This window comes from Dreissena polymorpha, chromosome 11, assembly GCF_020536995.1.
Source record: "Dreissena polymorpha isolate Duluth1 chromosome 11, UMN_Dpol_1.0, whole genome shotgun sequence".
NCBI classification, from domain to species: Eukaryota; Metazoa; Mollusca; class Bivalvia; order Myida; family Dreissenidae; genus Dreissena; species Dreissena polymorpha.
The window spans coordinates 25,760,212-25,774,194 of NC_068365.1; the positions used below are offsets into that span (position 1 = coordinate 25,760,212).

Below are 13,983 nucleotides of genomic sequence, written 5' to 3' on the forward strand. Positions count from 1 at the left end.
CTATGCATTTGGGTGTGTTTGAGTGTATTTAAATGCCTAAAGTAAATTTGCGTCGGTCGAGCATATATTAATCATACCAAAGTTACGCTTGGTCGACTTGTTCTTGCCATGTTTTATCGACATTAAATATAGTTCATACAATTGGCATTATGAGACAAAGTCAAACAATAAGTTCATGCATAAAAGTTACGTGAAATGACTTCAAATATCCACATCATTCATCTAAGTCACATATTCCACGTCAAACATCTTCGTCCCGCATCTATAGCACGCATTAACGTCACTTGATACGTCAAACAACCACGTCAACAATCTACTTTTTCACGCACTGACGTCAGCTATAAACAAAATGACGTCATACTAATACAGTAATCAGTTTCTTTAAATATATTAGTCACGCATCAACGTCACGCATCAACGTCACGCATCCACGTCACCCTCGGACACTGGGTTGGAGGACGTCCTATGACGGCACGTTGGACACGGGCGACGTCGCTGCAGCGGCAAGCTTGTGGATGATGTCGGCCGATAGAGGTGAACCAGGCATCTTCAAAATATTATGTTTACGACTGATTTAATAACATACTGAAAGACATCAGTTTAATTTGATGTCGTGGCTGATTTTAAATCTATATTTCTTACGTAATCAAGTATTCTTGCTGATTTACAAATACGAAATGCAGTCATTTTAAGCCAAAGTAAACTTCCAAATTTTAATTTATTGAAAGGATTTGTGAGTGAATGTGTCGCGTATTCATTTGTTTGAATCATTTATGCAAGCAATTTAATTTTCTGTAGTAAAGATATAAAGTTTACGTTGTAAAACTTTCATAACAGCGCAAAAACTGTAAAATACTGAACTATGTTTAGCATCGAAATAAATTTCACATTGTCGTTGTTGATTGTGAGATATTCAACGAAATATGAATACTGTAAATATCCCTACGTTATCACACGTACACAAGTGTTTAAAGATACCCATATGTAAACCGTACTCAACCACAATGTACCGACTACAACGACCCTGCAGGTGCGAGTTGAAATCTACTCAAAATGTGTTAAGGATCACTTTTTTCACATTATCTTCAATTTTGGATTACGTTAATTTTAAATTGTTATTTTGCAGGTTTTGATATTAGAATGTGTGTTTTTTATTTTATTTGTATGTATTGATCATTGATTGATGACGCTGGCTGAATCTAGCTAGGGGTGAACTTCAAATTACACATACTATAAAAAGTGATCCTTAGCAAATTTTGAATAGTATTTTAGTACAACAAACCTTTCATGTATTATGTGGTAGCACGGCAAGGGACGCAACTTCTCGTCTTTCTCGCCGATAACGTCCCCACACACCCCGCAATGCAGTTGAAGCTCGCGCAGGAGTTGTCGCACGTGGAACCCGTGCACGGTCGAGATCTCGTGCAAGTCCAGGCACATGTACAGGTCGCACAGGCGACGATGACACGTAAGCATTTCAAGCTGAGGAGACAATGTATAATACGATTTAAAGGGATTTGTTCACAATGCTTTACTGTTTTTACAACAAACAGTGTAACTACAAAACGCTGTCCAATGCCTAATTTCAGGATACAATTTATACAACAATAAATAAGGCGTAAAAGCGTAAAATGAGAAGTAGTTTGTTTCTACTAACCCAACCGACCCTAATAATTGGTGCCGACCCTAAATCTGTTTTGTATACCTGGTTCAATTGTCGATCGTTTTCTTTAAATTCGCTCAAGATTGACTATACTATTTATATTACTGTATCTTTAAAATTTAAAGAGAAATCTTTTCCAAAGAGATTTGGAGGATAACTTTAGTTATCATTGTTATTAAAGATTTGGAAATAATTTGAGTACATGTAAACGTTAACCAGAACACGTTTGGACGACCTTAATGACCTTGTTTAAGATTTAGTGGAAACGAACAACTAAAATGTGTTAACTTGTTCGACCTAAACAAAATTATTAAAAAACAGAAGATTAAAAGCATTATTCTGTCAGGCATAGAGACTTTCGCATAAGGTTGAGTTATACTATGATATTGAACACATGTTCTTCTTTATTTTTAGAAGTTTCGAGTTTCTTTACTAACAAGCAGTAATGTTTTTTCCCTTTCTTTATAGAAAGAACATATCAGATACTTTGTAACTGTATTACACTTAACATTTAGGTCAATAACAAAGATAAATGAAGGTCTTTTCACACTCATCTATATGAAATTATTGTTGCATTATTTTAAGACTGAATATTAAAAATACTATTCTAACCACTAGGGGAAGTAACTGCTGCGACACAATGTGAGATTTAAACTCGGATTCGTTGTCTTTCTTTGTTCACTTAAAATCGCTAAGAAAAAATGTAAAAAATATATAACTGATCTTAAGAGATCTTTATTGTAAAACATAAAAATTTGTAAAAAAAAAAATGAAACAAGTAAGTAGAGGAATACAAATGCACTTTAACTAACATAAGCAAGTATGGCCGAGGACCAGAACGATTTAGAAAAAATGTCCACATATACAGTATCTTATACACTCAAAATGAATACATTGACTAAGAATCACGGGAAACAATCACTGGAATCACAGACAAGCAGTGTGACGGGGTTAATTTTTAAGTACGACGCATAACTCATTGATTATAGCAGCTATTGTCTTATTACGTTTAAATTACCTTGGATTCAAGTTCCTTGGAAAGTGACAATCCCTTTTCGTTCAGTTCTATTGCCTGGAACACGCAACATCAAATCAGATTAGCTATGAGAGGACGGACTGGTCAACGGGGTTTGAAATATGTATTGTTGTAAACAGAGGACGGACTTGTCAACGAGATTTGAAATTAGTATTGGTGCATACAGAGGACAGACTTGTCGACGAGATTTGAAAATTAGTATTGTTGCATACAGAGGACGGACTCGTCAACGAGATTTGAAATTAGTATAGTTGCAAATAGAGGGCAGACTTGTCGACGAGATTTGAAATTAGAATTGTTGCATACAGAGGACGGACTCGTCAACAAGATTTGAAATTAGTATTGTTGCATACAGAGGACAGACATGTCGACGAGATTTGAAATTAGTATTGTTGCATACAGAGGGCGGACTCATCAACGAGCTTTGAAATATGTATTGTTGTAAACAGATGGCAGACTTGTCGACGAGATTTGAAATTCGTATTGTTGCATACAGAGGACAGACTTGTCAACGAGCTTTGAAATTAGTATTGTTGTAAACAGAGGATGGACTTGCCATTGGGGTTAGAAATAAGTATTGCTGCATACAGAGGACGGACGTGTCATTTGGGTTTGAAATCAGTATAGCTGCAAACAGAGGACGCACTTGTAAACATGGCATAAAATTCGTATTTTTGCAAACATAAAGGTAAGCTAAGAAATTGTGTAAACATAAAATCAGTGCTTTCCAATGAAAACAATCACAATTTCCAACTGACCTGTTCAAGATCTTGGGCATCAAATGCACTAAGTGCCATGCCGGAAATGACGTCGAGTTGACACTTTCGGTCGCCAGTTTCGACGGCAATGGAAAAGGCGGACTGGTACCGAGGGTAGGCCGTCTGTCGTAAAATAAAATTAAATCAAGCGGGAATTCTGTAGGGGTGGGGTGGGGTGGTGGTGTTTGTACCATGTTTGAAAATGTATAACCAGAAGGTATCGGCGCATATACAATAGATACAAACAATTAATTAGAACTAACAGTGGATCTGATACAATATAGTAATATTGAAACAGGTTTTTATGCTGATTTTGAGTTTTGATCCGAATTTTAATGTTAATGTTCATGTCTTATGGAACTAAGCATTGTATTATATTGGATAATATACTGAATAGAAAACTGGATCTTAGAGAATTTCCAATGAATCTGACCAATAATCTATAGTTTGCTATGATATGATTATATGGAATCCACATGTCACAAGATCTGTTTCTGGATCTGATATTGCATCTGTCTCTTAACATCAGACTCTTTCTTAGACTGAATCCATGATTTGATCGAAACCAAGATCCTAGAATGGGATTGACATGAATCTGACATTGCATACAAACGTGAATTGAATCTTAGATTAACTATATTGGTATCATAACCGTCTTACCATGAGAAAATGGCCAGTTATGGCAGTTAACCCATTTATGCCTAGCGTCTAGAAAAAAGGCCTTGGCAAACAGCGTAGACCCAGATGAGACGAGGCATGATGCGGCGTGTCATCAGGGTCTGCGCTGTTTGCTGAAAGGAATTTCTGCAAGAAATATTCTAAATATAGAAATAAATATACTAGACGTCCCTAATTTCGGAAATAAATTGATCCAATTTAGAAGGATGGGAGAGTCCACTAGGCATAAATGGGTTAAGCCACTGATCGTACCTGATAGTCATGTCGCTCCCTGTGGATCTCCGCGAAGTTTAGTAAACATCTTGCCTGGACTGGTCTATCCGCGTTACACAGCGCTACTTTCATCGCTTCCTGGTAATGTTGAAACCAGTTTATCAAGTCATCACTTTAAAACTTTCATATTTTTAATATTTGGGAAATGAAAACCAATTATATATGAGGGTTCATTTATATTGGCTTATCTCATACAATGTTAGAATGACATCTGTACCACAAAAGAAAAACGTCTGGTTTACTAAATGTAAATAAATTTAGAAGCGAATGCAGTAAAAAAAATGAAAACGAAATAAATATTCGGGATTTCATAAGAAATTTAATACATATAAGAAAGAAAAGTTCGGATACATTCATTAGCCAAATAAATGCCGATTAATTAATGAGGCATCACGCCCAGGAAAGTGCAGGTTTATGTATCAATAGTTTCTTTTGTCATTTTCACCACGTAAGAAAACAATCACAATCATTTTCACTATTTTAATTTTATAAAAAATCACAAATGAAAACCTGTAGGCATTTTACGAAAATTAAACACACTTTTATACCTATTATACGTCATAAGACAACATATTGCAAAAAATCTTGCACACAACTTTCTTCAGCCGCTGCGAACATCTTATACTAATCAGAATAAAATTGTATCAAAAAATAAGAAAATATCAATCATTTTTCAATACCCACGCAAATCAGTTAAAGTAATTTATATTAAGATTTTCGACAATGAGGAACAGCTGTGGTGAAATTCTTCAACAATGATTGGGTATGCCTTCTATCCCATTTTATTACCGGCTAACGATAACTGATCGATCGAAGCTCTTAGAGTTATTGTGCTTCAGGAAAATGACCTAATCTTTATGAGCTAATGGTGTGGGTAAACGATCATTATTTCTTCGTGCAAATAAATGGGGGAAGTTCTTGGCTCATCAGCTGCGTTTTTATGAAAGTTTAATGCTCTTGTTCCTAGCGTAGGTAGGAAGTATTCAATAGTAAAAGAAAAAACCGCTGAATGCTTTGAATTTGTGTTTGTTTGCTGTTTTGATCCAAAAAAAGGATGATATGAACAACAAAATGTCTTTTTATAGTGAAAATATGAACCTCTGTGGTATTGTATTGGACGACATAAATTGAAATGCGCAGTGATGCAGGTATAAGAAGCATATTTAAGTGCATATTGACAATCATTTAATTGCAACTACTACCACTTGAACATCTAGCGTGTGCGATTCTTACCTCGCAGATCTCCAGCGCCTCCGCCACGCGCCCTAGCTTCCCGTAAACCACCGCCAGCTCCACGTCGACCCGCCGCTGGAGCTTCTCGCAAGGGTGATCCGCCGTGAACTGGCGCGCAATCTCGGACGCCCGAGAGAAGTGCTGTAGTGCCGTTACGTGATCCTGCAGCGACTCGAACACTTGACCGAGCCCCAGATAGACGCGGCACTCAAGGACGCTGTCGCATAAAACGCGAGCAACGTGCGATGAACGATCGTAATGTTTCAAAGATTTCTTGACGTCACTCAGGCCGTAGAAGTTGTCGCCTAAGCATAAATGCGTGTATCCGGACAATGGCGACATTTCCGGCGGTTTCCCAGTCACCAAACAGCGGTTGCAGAGCGCTATAGACGTTCGGTACTCCCCCAGGCGTTCGTACGCTCGCGCCATGTTAAACGTCGCCTCCAGTTGGAGCGACTTTTGTTCCAAACGTTCGCTGGCCACTGCCTGACGTTTGGCGCATACCAGAACGTCGTGGTAACGTCCCAAGTCCATGTACACCAAACACATGTAATTCAGCACCGCGAAAAGATCGTCGTTTTTGTCTAGTTTGCGACAGGCGATTTCAAACTCTGTTAAAGCCTCCTTAAACAGACGTTGACGGTAAAGGCAAACGCCTTTATCGGCGTGACGTTTAGCTATTTTCTGACCCATACCGTGTTTGATAACGCTACACTGAATATACGTATCCTTTGAAGATCTAAGCGACAAGACATTTGACGCAACGAAGCGTCAATTTTTATTTTCTGGCAAAGATCTAAGAATATTTAATTTCGCGCAGCTTTCAATGTAAGTTAATACAATAGAATTTGTTTGGTCACATTTAATTTATTGCACCATCGCATCGTCGTTTCCAGATGAAAAAGAGTATTATTTGTTCACTTTCACGGTGTAACGAAGCATATAATTTACCATTAGTTTTTGTCTCTGATTGTTTGGACGAGACTTGCATTCTTTGAATTTTCTTTTGTACACTAGTACATACCACCATCTCTTACAATATACACCGCTTATTCAATTTAAGTTTGGTAAAAAGTCCATACATGAACAGCGAAGATTAGAACGTTTTAAAAGCCACTTTTCATTTTATGTACCCATTCGATTAGTCAAAACAGCATTCTTAGAATCCTTCGCAATCCACTGAGGTTTATCCGAAACCACAAACAAGAGAGATAAATCAACGGCGGTGCTAGCACTTCCCACTTCTCGTTAATTGAGAATGACAAAATCCATTTACAGGGTAACAGCGCATCATCGGCATTCTTCTAAAAAATACCGGTAAAAATGCAATTTAACTAATGATTTCTAGTCCAACCCCAAGACTGCACTCGTCTTCGATTTTCGCAGCCACTGACTGATGCATGCTCTTCTCAGAGCTTCTTGAGTCTTCTGAACGTTGCTAATTTCCTTTTAATTTACCAGAATATCCTTTTATCTGAAAATTCGGAAGGCCGGTTAATTGAATACCATCGCGCACAATAGCTTAAAGAATATTAACTTGTACTGATGTGGTGTTTTAGCATTTTGGCAAACGGCCTATAGTAAAGGAAATTGCAAATCCTTCAAATAGATCCCGGCTGAAACTCTTAAATTGTTTCGCAATGAATGCAATCGAAATTTCCGCACCATTTTCCTATAAATGCATCGTAAATATATAATTGCACATAAGTATTCCAAAGCCTCAATCATAATAAGCGAAAAAATTGCGTATGAAATCTGTTTCCCATCAAAGCAATGGACAAACCATAGGCTTCTGACGCGTAACGGATTGTTTACCCGTTCGCATGTCTAGTTTTAACGCGAATATTAGCTGCAGGAATTTAAGGTAGCTAAAAACTCCTACCTGTTGATTACAAAGCTTAAAGATTATGATAATATTTACCGGATAACAATGTACATGGCGCACGTGATCTCGAGGTTAACGATGGTTCCAACAGAGACTTCGACAGCTATATTGACTAAGTCTTTATATCGGTAATTTGGCTAGCTTGTTTCTTTTTCAGAGCCCCAATGAATAGCTGTTCTGTTTTAAGTTCAAAGAATAGACCGAGGCCTTTGTCCATTTTACTAGATTATTGAACTATCCCTGTAGCAATCTGTGCACTTAATCCATCAGGAATAGAAGTAAACATACCGAAATACATGAGTTTGATAACTTGATCGTGAAAATACGTAAGCAACATAAAATTTAAATTCAGTCACATGTACAATTGCAAACATACATGTGTATCACGTATTAGGGTGGTTAACAAATGCATGCAAATACATTATACTAATTAACTTTAAAAAAGTATTGAATGTTTTAATCTGAATACAAACAAACACATTTATAACAATTATGTGGTTTAATTTATTCGTAAATAAAAGTCCACACCAAATGTATGTGTATATATTATAATTCTGATATTATAAATACTGACGATGAAATAATATAAAGATGCATTTAAATCATTGTCAAGCGCGTGTTTTATCTGTAAACGATATACAAATGTGTCAGTGTTTTTTACAACAGTATGATTCATTTTTAAAATAAATATTGTGTCTGGTGTGCAGCGGATATTTGCTCGCCGTCTCAGATTTCATGCCCAATGTTCTTTTTCTCGAAACCCCGTTGACTTACTGAACTGTTTTGAAAGAAAAAAAGATATGACCTGTCATGACATGACCGTCAACTTCATTATGGCATACTGGTACATCTGTCATAACTTTCCATGCTTATAGTAGCCAGTTAACACAAATGTAATACCACAAATTGACAAGTTATCAAAACAATATTTAGCGCCTTGCAGCGAGAAATTTATTTTATTTATTAACTTGATCTTACTACAATTATTTCCAAATATTGGTGTTTCAACGGAATGCTAACTTGTTCGCATACACATACATATGTACATATGAACGAATATACATGTGAATTAACATGGTTTTCTTTCGTTGAAACTAGAATTTTGTTTTTTACAAAATATTAAAATAATGCGTGTATATAAAGATCGAATTATAACCGGTTAATCCATTTATGCATAGCGTCTTGAAAAAAGGTCTTGGCAAATAGCGTAGATCCAGATGAGACGCCGCATGATGCGGCGTCTCATCAGGATCTGCGCTGTTTTTTTTAAGGAATTTCTGTAAGAAATATTCTAAATATAGAAATTATTATACTAGACATCCCTTATTTTGGAAATAAATTGATCCAATTTAGAAGGATGGGAGAGTCCACTAGGTATAAATGTGTTAATGCAATAGCGCATCACGCAACTTGTATTCCTTTTTGCTCATGGAAACCAATTTGGTAGACAATGTAGAATGAGATACTGGAAAATGTGAAGCGCATTTGTGAGGTTACGTAAACACAGTGCATGTAATTTATAGTCCAGCTTTAAAGAGTTAACAGGAGCAATAAATTAGGTCTGCTTTGTTTACTTTTTGCCGGTAAGACTAATTCGATCGTTCGGATCGTTTACTGGGTTTGAAAACTGAAATATTAGAAGCAGATGCTTGTTCTTCAATTGCGGGAAAGAAATCTTGAATAAACCGAGGCATTACGCGTTGAACATTGTAGGATAAACACTTACAGCATTAAAGTTGAACTACAAGTTTGAATTGAGGCGAACGAATATACTTTTTTCAAACGCATCATGATTGTTTTATAAATTATATTTAAAGCAAAATACCAACTTATAAAAACAGCTAACATCAGTTTATAATTTATGATTTAACTGCATATTGAAGTCCATGTATATGCTTTTTCTTACATATACACGAGCCCGTGGTTTTTTATAAGTTTACAAACTATATTTAAAACGATATTCCATTGGAAAATAATACTATTGTCAGACAGTAAAATTAGTTAAGCTGGGATCAAAGACTGAAATCTGTGGTTTGCGGTTTGGGTCTTAACATAAAAATGCATATAAAATGATACAATTATTACATGCTATGTGTCGGTTTAAACACTGTTTGCATACGTTTCCAACTATATGGCAGTGATTAAATCTCCCTTATGGGTTTGTAGTTTTACACAGATGCTCAATCATTCCACTTCTATTTTCAAACTTAACATATGACCTATAAGTCCGACATTCATCGTTCAGGTACAGAGACTTCGTCTTATGATGAAGTCTTCGTCTCAGACGTTTGTGGGAGGTTTGATTAAAATCCATCAATACAATTTAATGTATGACTGTGACAAGAATTCCCAGCTGTTTTGTGGCATAATATATGCTGGTTCCAGTCAAATCTCTGTACCATAGGCGGTTCCAAGGGGGAGGGGGAGGCGGACGTGGCGTACGCCCCCACCACCTATAATCGCCAAAGTAAAGTCAATTCAGTTTATGTTTCACACTTAACTAGATCTAAACCACCTGTTTAAACTCTTTTTTGTTCTTTTTTGTAAACAACATTTCCCACTTATCACAGAAACTCGCAAAATGTTTTAACTTTAAACTCTTTGTCGCCCGGTTTTTCAAGTCGAACTTTGCGATTCTGATTTATCACTCTTTTTGCACATTGATTCTCTTTTCGCTGCATTTTATGTCAACAAAGATGGTTGCGCCAACGCCAAAACAAAGGAAAATGCTGAAGATTTTGACAAGCTTTTATCATTAAGCTGTGGGAAGAGAGTTTCGGACTATGTATTATACTCTGTGCAATTTAGTAATATATCTATGACGAATCAGTTAAATAAAATCTCGTCTTCATCTTGGTCATTAATTTGCTGTAGGTACAAAAATAGTTTCAATGCTCTCCCCCTCCCTGCTGTATTCGCCCGTAGCCCCTAACCGTCAGTGTGTTCTTCTTTCTAGCATTTCTTCCGGCTATATCAATCCGTATTACGTATAAACTATGCACTTTTTGGCATTATAAGAAGGTACTTTGACGAAAGTTACATAAGAGCGTTACATGCTCGAGAAGCGGTTGTCAAAGCTTTTAAAATCAGTAAAACCGTGTAGCTTACGGGGGTCTTCCCCCCCCCCCACCCCTGGACTCCCTATAAGGGCTTTGCCCTGCATTCACCAGGATCCCTAGCGGCCCTCTGGACCCCAAGCAAATCTTTCAATATCCCCCCTAACCAGAAATCCTGGAGCCGCCCCTGGGTATCCTGACACACATTTATCTTTTTACATATAAGCTCATCTGCTTTACATCTCACTTCAATGATAACGTGTTTAAGCTATCTATTTACACTTCGCAGTTTACGGTTATCATTGCCGATATTCGACCCTGCTCATTGTGAAATGATTGATAGTGAAACAATGATATTCATAATAATGTGTACTCCAATCATATTAAAGGTACTTTACTACATAGATTGAAATAAAAAACAAACGAGCATTAACCCCTATAACTGTAAGGTGATTATAAAACTCAAACTCTCAACAAAATATGAAAGTTTTTTTTAGAACCAACACAATTTCTCAGTAGAAACCAGCTTAAGAACTCTAATTTTTACATACACATGCTTTGAAAATAAAAACTTCTCACGCGTGATTCAAAAAAGTGTTATTAACCCATTTATGCCCAGTGGACTATCCCATCCTTCTAAATTGGATCAATTTATTTCCAAAATTAGGGATTTCTAGTATATTTATTTCTATATTTAGATTATTTCTTACAGAAATTCCTTTAATCAAACAGCTCAGACCCTGATGAGAGGCCGAATCATGCGGCGTTCCATCTGGGTCTACGCTGTTCGCCAAGGCCTTTTTCTAGACGCTAGGCATAAATGGGTTAATGTGTGTGTTTAACGGGGTGTTTAGGACGCCTTATTTGAGGCCCAAGCACGTATACCATATTTCGTACTAGATTATATAATACAATGTCCAGCTATTTTATTTTTTCGAATCGAAAGGCATTCACTATTGGTGTGAGTTTGTGCTCTTTTTTTTTGGGGGGGGGGGGGGGCGGAAATCACCGAGGAAACCTATTTTCCGATATGTTGACCATACAACCAAACTCAATATCGCCGGGAACGGGGATTGAAACCGAATGAGAAGGGGATGTACCAACTACTGCATTAACAAGACGGCCATCAAATTTTTGGGCACTTGGTCACTCGAAATAAAAAGTGATATTATGCTGTTTATAACACGTTTTATCATCTTGCGAAATATGAATTCAGCTTTGTTTAATTTTGAATATAATTTACTGCAGGAAATTCTTTTTTGAGCATATTTTTTTTCGTGTGTGTTAAACGTATGTAAAAGTAAAGCTCCGTTTAGTCATTATTCTTGTTACTTATATAGTTAAAACACGAAAATATAAGATTGGCCTTATTTGTTACATTAAAAATGTGTAATTCTTCAATTAACGATGTTCGTCTATAAACCAAAATCACGTTTGCATATATAAAAACAAGACAAGTGTTTGTGAGAAACACTATGTCCCCTTCTGCGCCGCTTAGATTTAGTATTTTCGACCTTTGACCTTGAAGGATGACCTTGACCGTTTACCACTCAAAATGTGCAGCTCCATGAGATACACATGCATGCCAAATATAAAGTTGCTATCTTTAACATAGCAAAAATTATTGCAAAATGTTTAAGTTGTCGCAAACAGACCAACAGACCAACTGACAGGGCAAAAACAATATGTCCCCCACTATAGTGGTGGGGGACATAATAATATTTTTCACTGATAACAAGAGCAGCATCAAACCGTCAGTACATTTTTTTATCAGTAAATAAAATAGTTTATTGATTATGATAAGCAAACTATATATAACATACTCTTTAAAATAGCAAAACGCTGATATTAAGTTGTTATTCTATTATGTCATCGCAAATGTAAACATCGGTCATAATAGTTGGCGTAACACTATTTAAATATAATGTGACTTGCTGAATATGAAATCAAAAGACCTAAAAAAAGTTTTATGCAACCACAATGAAGAACAAGACTTCAATTGAGTAAACGGTTTTTCAGAAAAATAAAATTGAAATAAATATAGGTCGGTTTTCACCTATTTCTACTGTTTACAGAACCATAAAATGGGACGAAAAAGGAACGCGTCGTTACAAATAGATTTAAACAGATTTAAAAATTGAGTTGAAGATTTTAATTAAATAGGTTTTCAAAAGATCAAAAGATGGAAACAACTAACATGTCTGGGATTTTAACATTTAGAAATACATTTTTGTAATACGACAATGTTTGTACAGACGAAAGAGGGGAGGGTATAATATGCAAATAAATAGCGTATTATAATCTTGCTAACACAGCTGAAAGCAAATAACTTAAAGGAAGAAATCTAATATTCGTGTTATGTAATTCAACCAGAATTACACATAACTAACCACAACCGATACTGCGATAAATAATATTCTGATTCAACATAAAAACGGGTTTGATAGCTCCAGTCCTAACATATCTAAAAAAAATAACTTTGCACAAATTGTTTCAAATGAGCATCTTACAGACCAAAATTAAATTTAAACAACAATATTATCATTAAAATAAATACGATTTGGTATTTTTTTTAGCTTATATTTTCTAATCATGTATGCGATAATCTTGTGGTTAACCCATTTATGCCTAGTGGACTCTCCCATCCTTCTAAATTGGATCAATTTATTTCCAAAATTAGGGATGTCTAGTATATAGAGAATAATAGGTTAGTGTTGATTATAGATCAGGTTTATCATGCGAGGCTTAGAAAACAAAAAGCACGAGCCTTGGCGAGTTCTTTTTCGTTTTCGTGCCGAGCATGAAACACCTGATCTATATTCAACACTAATCTATTATTCTATTTATCCCACTTTTCATTTTGTAAACCTTTTTGTTTAAAAAAAATTAGTTTGACTGGATAATTTCGCTGGATTTATGACGTCAATTCGTCGAAATATTGACGTCATTTCCTGCCGTTGATTATAGATGATATTTAATCAACGGGGCTTTAATCAACCGAATTCGCTGTAAAAGTGGGATAAATGCATTTCTATATTTAGAATATTTCTTACAGAAATTCCTTTAAGCAAACAGCGCAGACCCTGATAAGACGCCGCACCTGGGTCTACGCTGTTTGCCAAGGCCTTTTTTACTAGACGCTAGGCATAAATGGGTTAATGTTGTAAATCAAGTAAGGGAACAACATTCATACCATGCATGAAAGTATATATTATTCTTTACTGAGCTCTTTCGACTTTAAACATCATTAAATGGTTTTCTTACAAGCACAGCGATGTTTAGCGAAATTAGCTACCGTTCTTTTGCACTAACGCCATTATATCATGTTTTTAATCATTTCCGTCAGAAAGGGGCCCCCTCTTTATATAATAAAGCTTCGTAAGAAAGTCAAAGTTCCAATG

General features: G+C 36.0%; 1 protein-coding gene across 1 annotated transcript; it reads right to left on the minus strand.

Moving 5' to 3' along the window:
* Window positions 1-420: 420 nt before the first annotated feature.
* On the minus strand, window positions 421-6,348 carry LOC127849709 (43 kDa receptor-associated protein of the synapse-like). Its single transcript, XM_052382455.1, has 6 exons — window positions 5,642-6,348; window positions 4,388-4,486; window positions 3,458-3,580; window positions 2,682-2,735; window positions 1,283-1,482; window positions 421-547 (listed from the first exon to the last, which is right to left on the minus strand). Exons 1-6 carry the CDS (start codon window positions 6,332-6,334, stop codon window positions 421-423), a joined length of 1,296 nt encoding a protein of 431 aa, XP_052238415.1. The 5' UTR covers window positions 6,335-6,348.
* Window positions 6,349-13,983: the final 7,635 nt, after the last annotated feature.